Source organism: Borostomias antarcticus (assembly GCF_949987555.1).
Source record: "Borostomias antarcticus genome assembly, chromosome: 6".
Taxonomy (NCBI): domain Eukaryota; kingdom Metazoa; phylum Chordata; class Actinopteri; order Stomiiformes; family Stomiidae; genus Borostomias; species Borostomias antarcticus.
In genome coordinates, this window is record NC_140239.1 from 2,078,786 (window position 1) to 2,088,007 (window position 9,222).

Below are 9,222 nucleotides of genomic sequence, written 5' to 3' on the forward strand. Positions count from 1 at the left end.
CACCTATTCACTTAGTCCTCCATCACACCTATTCACTTAGTCCTCCATCACACCTATTCACTTAGTCCTGATCACACCTATTCACTTAGTCCTGATCACACCTGTTCACTTAGTCCTGATCACACCTATTCACTTAGTCCTCAATCACACCTATTCACTTAGTCCTCCATCACACCTATTCACTTAGTCCTGATCACACCTATTCACTTAGTCCTGGATCACACCTATTCACTTAGTCCTGGATCACACCTATTCACTTAGTCCTCCATCACCTATTCACTTAGTCCTCGATCACACCTATTCACTTAGTCCTCCATCACACCTATTCACTTAGTCCTCCATCACACCTATTCACTTAGTCCTGATCACACCTATTCACTTAGTCCTCCATCACACCTATTCACTTAGTCCTCCATCACCTATTCACTTAGTCCTCGATCACACCTATTCACTTAGTCCTCCATCACCTATTCACTTAGTCCTGGATCACACCTATTCACTTAGTCCTCCATCACACCTATTCACTTAGTCCTCCATCACCTATTCACTTAGTCCTCGATCACACCTATTCACTTAGTCCTCCATCACCTATTCACTTAGTCCTGGATCACACCTATTCACTTAGTCCTCCATCACCTATTCACTTAGTCCTGGATCACACCTATTCACTTAGTCCTCCATCACACCTATTCACTTAGTCCTCCATCACACCTATTCACTTAGTCCTCCATCACACCTGTTCACTTAGTCCTGGATCACACCTATTCACTTAGTCCTCCATCACACCTATTCACTTAGTCCTCTATCACACCTATTCACTTAGTCCTCCATCACACCTATTCACTTAGTCCTCCATCACACCTATTCACTTAGTCCTCTATCACACCTATTCACTTAGTCCTGATCACACCTATTCACTTAGTCCTCCATCACACCTATTCACTTAGTCCTCCATCACACCTATTCACTTAGTCCTCCATCACACCTGTTCACTTAGTCCTCCATCACACCTGTTCACTTAGTCCTCCATCACACCTATTCACTTAGTCCTCCATCACACCTATTCACTTAGTCCTCCATCACACCTGTTCACTTAGTCCTCCATCACACCTATTCACTTAGTCCTCCATCACACCTATTCACTTAGTCCTCCATCACACCTATTCACTTAGTCCTCCATCACACCTATTCACTTAGTCCTGATCACACCTATTCACTTAGTCCTGATCACACCTATTCACTTAGTCCTCCATCACACCTGTTCACTTAGTCCTGATCACACCTATTCACTTAGTCCTCCATCACACCTATTCACTTAGTCCTGATCACACCTATTCACTTAGTCCTCCATCACACCTATTCACTTAGTCCTCCATCACACCTATTCACTTAGTCCTCCATCACACCTATTCACTTAGTCCTCCATCACACCTATTCACTTAGTCCTGATCACACCTATTCACTTAGTCCTGATCACACCTATTCACTTAGTCCTCCATCACACCTGTTCACTTAGTCCTGATCACACCTATTCACTTAGTCCTCCATCACACCTATTCACTTAGTCCTGATCACACCTATTCACTTAGTCCTCCATCACACCTGTTCACTTAGTCCTCCATCACACCTATTCACTTAGTCCTCCATCACACCTATTCACTTAGTCCTCCATCACACCTATTCACTTAGTCCTCCATCACACCTATTCACTTAGTCCTCCATCACACCTATTCACTTAGTCCTGATCACACCTATTCACTTAGTCCTGATCACACCTATTCACTTAGTCCTCCATCACACCTATTCACTTAGTCCTCCATCACACCTATTCACTTAGTCCTGATCACACCTATTCACTTAGTCCTCCATCACACCTATTCACTTAGTCCTCCATCACACCTGTTCACTTAGTCCTCCATCACACCTATTCACTTAGTCCTCCATCACACCTATTCACTTAGTCCTCCATCACACCTATTCACTTAGTCCTCCATCACACCTATTCACTTAGTCCTCCATCACACCTATTCACTTAGTCCTCCATCACACCTATTCACTTAGTCCTCCATCACACCTATTCACTTAGTCCTCCATCACACCTATTCACTTAGTCCTCCATCACACCTATTCACTTAGTCCTGATCACACCTATTCACTTAGTCCTGATCACACCTATTCACTTAGTCCTCCATCACACCTATTCACTTAGTCCTCCATCACACCTATTCACTTAGTCCTGATCACACCTATTCACTTAGTCCTCCATCACACCTATTCACTTAGTCCTGGATCACACCTATTCACTTAGTCCTCCATCACACCTATTCACTTAGTCCTCCATCACACCTGTTCACTTAGTCCTGATCACACCTATTCACTTAGTCCTCCATCACACCTATTCACTTAGTCCTGATCACACATCTATCCAGCAGAACAAGGCCTGTAGGTGTGTTTACTGGTCTCACCGCTGTAGAGAGCAGCGCTTCCATCTTTCTAAACAGTGACTAGCAACAGGTGGAGGACTAAACCAGCCTCTAGACCAGGCCTTCCCAAACTGTGAGGCGCGCCTCCCCTGGGGGGCCCCACAGAAATCCAGGGGAGGCGCAGAGGGATAGTTAGAAAAGAAAAAAAAGGAAAACATTATTTTTTATTTATTTTTTATATGGTTTTTATGAATGAAACGTGATTTTAAAGGTCAAAAAATCAAAATAAATAATAGGAGAGATGTATACTAAATTTGTGGATAGTGCAGAGAGAGCCTCCCCCCGCAGGCATGAATGTATTGTGCGAAAACGTCATAACGTTAACTAGCAACAGGTGCCACCGAGCTAACTTAGCTGTGTAACGTTATGGGCTAGCTAACGCTGCCTTGCAAAATGGACAAATTTGGGGGGTTGGGGGGGCGCGTGTCACTGTTTTCAGAGGGGAGGCCCACATTGATGGAGTTTGGGAACCCATGCTCTAGACGAAAAGATAACATTTGTACGATACTACGATCGCTATTGGCGGCGGCAGATGCTTTTGAAATGTCACAAATAACGTCTGGCAGATTGTCACAGTGCGAAGACGAGTGTGGAAAAAACTCAAACTCGTACAGCGAGTCAAATTGGGAGTTTCCGGTGCAACGCACACAGCTTTCACAATATAGGTTTGATCAACTCAACTCTTCACACCATCTCTCCATCACACACATTCCAAAAAAAAAAATATCCTGGATGTTTCAAATTGCTCCAGATCCTCTGAGCCTCATTGCATTAACCCACATTACATGTAGGTAGCACACAGTATAGAGGCTCGCAAAATGTCAAGTTTCGACTTCAAAGTCGAATCGCGTGTAACCTATACTGCTATAGTCAAGCCCCATCTCGACCGGTGTCCCACACACCCATCTGTGGAGGACATTTAGGCTGAAGCCCCCCTCGGCCCACCCCAGCCCTCACACACACACTCACGCTGGAGTCCTTTTGATTGGAGCTTGATTCCCAGCGCTACATGTGCCACTGGTTTTCAAAGTGGGTGTATTTGTAACAGGGAGCCTCCATCTCTGCGTTATTAATGATGGATCCGGCTGGTCTGGGCTCGTGCTCAGGGCAACATGGGGGTGATTATTTACACAGCGCTTCCTCTCCTCCCCTCCCTCTCTCTCTCTCTCTTTTTACAGTCTATTATTTTCATAAGGGACCGAAATGCTCGCGGACAGGAAATATCCGGCTATATCGACTACGCCCACAGACTCAAAACCCAAGACTTCGAACCGTATTTCGACGGAAAGAAAAGGCTTCTGCCGAGGCCGACGGATTTGAGGTGAGTCTTACTTTTATTGCGAGGTGTCCGTGTTGATTGGGCGAGGCTGGGTAGATTGAAGTCGTGACGGGTGAAGAAACCTTCTCCTCCAGGGTTACAGATGGACGCTGACGTGAGTGACCAATGGGCCTGGACAGGGCTGTGGTCAGAGCAGCGTCAGTCATTGTGGTTTGAACATACCGTTGGGGCACCACACCGCCCCTCAACACAGATGCAAAATATATATATACACTCCAAGAAATGTGAAACAGACGTCTACTCGCCCCAGCCAGTCCAATCCAGGCACCATTAGGTTTGGAGGAATATAAGAGGCGTCTTCTCCCAAGTGAAGTTACTCGAACGTCCTCAAATGCCGATGGAATTTCAGACTATACCATTTCTGTAATAAGAGAAATATCAACATTATCACATCATGTCCTCTGACAGTGAAGCTTACTAGGTGTTTATGTCACTCAAAATACCCCAGGCCAATATTGTAGGCCTCCATTTTAGCCCAAAATGATTCCCACCGGAGTGGCGTGTGGGATGAAACCACACAGTATCAGTCCAGTAGTGAGGCAGATAGCATTCTGGGTAATAACGGGACAGCTGTGTACATAGAGAGCTGGCAAGGAACTATTGGAACCAAAACCATTCCTACATTCCACATGTTCTTGCACAGTAACATATCCCCTACATTTCAGATACGTGCTAGAAATCCCAAGACGACAAACACACAGAGGTGTGTGAGTGTTTGCGCGCGTGCGTGCGCGCGTGTGTGTGCGCGTGTGTGTGTGTGCGTGTGTGCGTGTGCGTGTGTGTGTGTGTGTGTGTGTGCTCTACAGTACAGTACAATTGGACCCGTGGCCTGTTCTCTCAACTTGATCCTGTAAAGTAATAAGAAAAGCTTGAGGAGGATGAATTTAGATGTCCCCAATGTGGCATTTTATATCTCAAGATTGATATTACCAAATGGGGATTGGGATTTGAGGACTGATATTGCCAAATGGAGAATTGGACATTGGACCATACTTTATACCCAGTGATACGAGCGTGGCGTGCAGACTCCCGTGGACGAGCACGCCACCAGTCCCTGGAAACGCTAGAGCCATATGATCGTTGGATCTCATTTTTTTTTCGGACATTATGTCAGGATCCATATGGAGCAAATCCCCGTGGTTGTTTACGTTGCGTTGTTTACGCTGACGCGTGAGACTGGGTTGCGAGTGTTGTTGTTTGTTTTGTTTGTTATCAGACTGTCTAAACTCTGCGGCGGCGGGCAAAGTGCTTGTTTACTTCCGGGGATGCGCTCGACGTTCGGAAACCACTCTAGAAAATATGTGAGGATCCAGATGAAATAAATCCCCCTGAAGTGCTGACGTTTCTGTGTGAGACTGGGCGAGCGTAAGGGTTTTATCGTCTGTCAAACTATCTAGACCAGGGTTTCCCAACCCGGGGTCCGGGCCCCCCCTAGGGGGGCGCCAGCGATCGCAGGGGGGGGCGCCAGGCCTCAGATAAATTAAGGCCTTAATATCATATTTAGCTAGAAAAATATTAGTTAAAGAATCATGTCATTGTCATGTCACCCAGCAGTTATAACAAAATACATGATCATGTCTGATAGGGCCTCCGTAGGGCGTAGACTGGATGGGGGGGGGGGGGGGGGGGGGGCTCTAGGGAACCAATGATCTAGACTATGCGTGAGGGGATGAGCGTGCGCAAGTCCACGCAGACATGGCCAAAAATGTTTGCAATTGCTCAAATAGAATTGAATTGAAAAATCAGCTCCCTCAGTCCCTGCCGACGCCCGTGATCGGTGCTCATGTGTAGTTTCAGATGGAGGGTTAGGCTTAGGGTTAGGGTGGATTGGCCAACCCATTGACTAGAATAATGGAGTCAGGAAGACGAGAGTTTCCCTCATTATATTCTAGGATATTATATTGTAGGATATTGTAGGATTTTTGGAGTCCTCGTCTGTCGCAAGTTTAGACGTTACAGCAAACAACTCTCCGGAGAATAACACTTATTACATTTGTTATTTCAGTTATTCTCTGACTTTACTCTAAACATAAATAAGAGATTCATTTAAAAAGTGGAGCATTTCACATTGTTCCAATGAGATACATCTGCTGTAACCGACCTCGCCAAAGCTAGGTCTGCTGTCTAATCCATGATCACAAAATTCATTTGAAATGAATGTTTTCATCTTGTAAATACCATAAATACATCATGGTAAACACTGTTCAGAACTGAAATACGGTGCGGTTTGGACCTTTCTGCTCTTTCCAGTAAGAGAATGTGAATGTTCACATTAAAGTGGAAGTGGTGTGGAAGTGGTTTTCTCTTTGTTTTCCTCAGACGTGTCTGAAGCACGAGGCTTGGTCCTCAGGATGTGTTCCCAATCACCACCACACACTCATTTCCATGGACACGCATTCTACTGACTGTTTTATTTTTCTGTCATATACCTTTTCAGTCTGTCAAATACCTTTTATCACACTGTCATATACCTTCTTTAAGTCTGTCATACCATTTATCAGTCTGTCATATATACCTTCTATAAGTCTGCCATAGACCTTTTATCAGTCTGTCATATACCTTCTATAAGTCTGCCATAGACCTTTTATCAGTCTGTCATATACCTTCTATCAGTCTGTCATATACTTTATATAAGTGTCATAAACCTTCTATCAGTCTGCCTTCTATAAGTCTCATATACCTTCTATAAGTCTGTCATATACCTTCTATAGTTTGTCATGTACCTTTTTCCGTCTGCCATATACATTCTAAAAGTCTTCATCAGTCTGACATACCTTCTATATGTCTGTCATATACCTTTTATCAGTCTGTCATATACCCTCTATAAGTCTGTCATATACCTTTTATCAATCTGTCATATACCTTCTATAAGTCTGTCATATACCTTTTATCAATCTGTCATATACCTTCTATAAGTCTGTCATATACCTTTTATCAGTCTGTCATATACCTTCTATAAGTTGGTCATAGACATTTTATCAGTCTGTCATATACCTTCTATAAGTCTGTCATATACCTTTTATCAGTCTGTCATACACCTTCTATAAGTCTGTCATATACCTTTTATCAGTCTGTCATACACCTTCTATGCGTTGGTCATATACCTTTTATCAGTCTGTCATACACCTTCTATGCGTTGGTCATATACCTTTTATCAGTCTGTCATATACCTTCTCAGTGAGGGTCAGAAGTGCGGGCTGCTTCTGTGAGCTGGACACACCTGAACCAAGTCTCCGTGTGCTTCTCTCCAGTCGAACCCCAAACAAGCTCTCCATAGGAACAGCGTGTGAGTCATAGGGTGAGCATGCATCGAGAGAGAGAGAGAGCGGAGAGCGAGAGAGAGAGAGAGAGAGAGAGAGAGAGAGAGAGAGAGAGAGAGAGAGAGAGAGAGAGAGAGACTCCTCCCTTATGGTGCCTTTATGAGGTCCGGCCATATGTCCCCCCATCCCTCCTCCTCGCTCCCTGCTTTTACTCTGGCCTGCCTTCATCCACCCTCATCCACATCTCATCAACGTGACTCGCGTTGTCCGTCTCTCTCTCTCTCTCTCTCTCCCTCCTCTTCCGTCCTCCTCTCCTCTGTCCCTCGCTCTCTGTCTCCCCCCCCCCTATCCCTGTCTGTGGGGAACAGTAACCCCCCGTGCGTGTGGTTGCCACTAAGAGGGAGCAGATGCCGGAGCTGCTGCCCACTCGGCGCACACACAGACGCACACAGAGACGCCTCCCCCGCCGCAAGGGCCCCGAGTCCCCCTCGCTCCTCCTCCACGGCCCCGGGGACGCCAGCGCTGGCCTCCACCTCCGAACAGGGGTGGATAGGTTCACCAGCCCTCTGCGCCGCTAGCCTGGAGCTAGCACCTTGCCTCGGAAAAGACCAGGAAAAAAACAACAACAACACCCAAAAAAAAGGCAGATCCACTGTGCTGGATGGTGGATGTGTGGTGATTTGTTGTTGTTGATGTGTTTATGGTATGTAACGTGCTGCACACAACAACAACAACAACAACAACAATGACGTGAAGTAACGTTATTGCAGAAAGGCTTTGTTTTATGTGTAGGGGGGGGGGGGGGGGGGATGGAATCTGGCGTGAGTAGTTTTCGGAGATCGTCCGGAGATCGACGAGGCACAAGTGAGTCGGTGTGTTTCTGCCTCGTGCGTTCGATAGGGACCTACAGTACGCTGTACAGTAAGCAGTAGCATCGTTATGTTGTTCCATCTCAGTGAGCGAGGGGGGGAAAAATCTAAGTCGGACAGGTGATCTTTTCTGACAAATCTCAGTGTGCTGTTTTAATAACAGGGGCCATAACTCAAGAAGGGGTTCAGTCCGAGGGGTTCTCACATGACGCCTCCGAGCAAACAGGCAGACGGACACGCAGAACGCATGAACCGCTTCTGCAAGTGGATGGATGATTGATTGATAGACGTATGCATGAGACACACACACACACACACACACACACACACACACACTCCCGACCCTCACCTAATTATCCCACAGATCTGCAGGTCCACACACCCAGCTTCCTGCCACTCCAGATGTGCCTCCAGCATCTCTGATGTCTATTTAATGTTCCCAGCAAAGTGACCATCTGTTTATGCACTCTGGCCATCTCCCCCCCCTCTCCCTCCTCTCCTCTCTCTCTCTCTCCCCTCTCTCTCTCTCCCCCCCTCTCCCTCTCCATCTCTCTCCTCCTCTCTCTCTCCCTCTCTCTCCCTCTCTCTCTCTCTCCCTCTCTCTCTCTCTCTCTCTCTCCTCTCACTCCCCCTTCTCTCTCTCTCTCTCTCCCTCTCTCTCTCTCTCCCTCTTTCTCTCTCTCCCTCTCTCTCTCTCTCTCCCTCTCTCTCTCTCTCCTGCTCTCTCTCTCTCGCTCTCTCTCCTCTCTCTCTCTCCCCCTCCCCCCTCTCTCTCACCCCCCTCTCCCTCTCTCCCTCTCTCTCTCCTGCTCCTCTCTCTCTCCTGCTCTCTCTCTCCTGCTCTCTCTCTCTCCCTCTCTCTCTGTCTCCCTCTCCCTCTCTATTCCTCTCCCACTCTCTCCCTCTCTCTCTCTCCCCCCCTCTCCCTCTATCTCTCTCTCCCTCCCTCTCTCTCTCTCTCTCTCTCTCTCTCCCTCTCTCTCTCTGTTCATTCAGTTCAATGAGCCTCTGGACACACTGGGCACAGACTCGTGCAGATAGCACCGACTTAATTGGTTTACTTTTCAATCTTTGGTCGATGGGTCAAAGAGACGGACCCTTCGGGCAGCAGAGAGGAACGGCTCTGGTTCATCTCAAACACCTCTGCTGCACTTTCCTATCGTCTGTGTCTCACGCTCATAGTTTGCATCCTCCCTTGTTGAAGTGAATTCACAGCTCTCACGTTGTGTACAAGCGCAGAGAAGCTCGAACAAATGATCCGACGGAGTCTC

The 9,222-nt window shown here is 46.8% G+C and overlaps 1 protein-coding gene across 1 annotated transcript in view; it reads left to right on the top strand.

The window, feature by feature from the left end:
- The window catches only part of cfap299 (cilia and flagella associated protein 299), a gene marked incomplete at its 5' end in the record, with an annotated part of 78,618 nt that overhangs the window by 59,218 nt on the left and 10,178 nt on the right, over positions 1-9,222 (top strand). Inside the window, one exon of the mRNA XM_084440404.1 lies at positions 3,662-3,804. Coding sequence (XP_084296530.1) covers positions 3,662-3,804 — 143 coding nt within the window. The remainder of the gene's footprint in view (positions 1-3,661; positions 3,805-9,222) is intronic.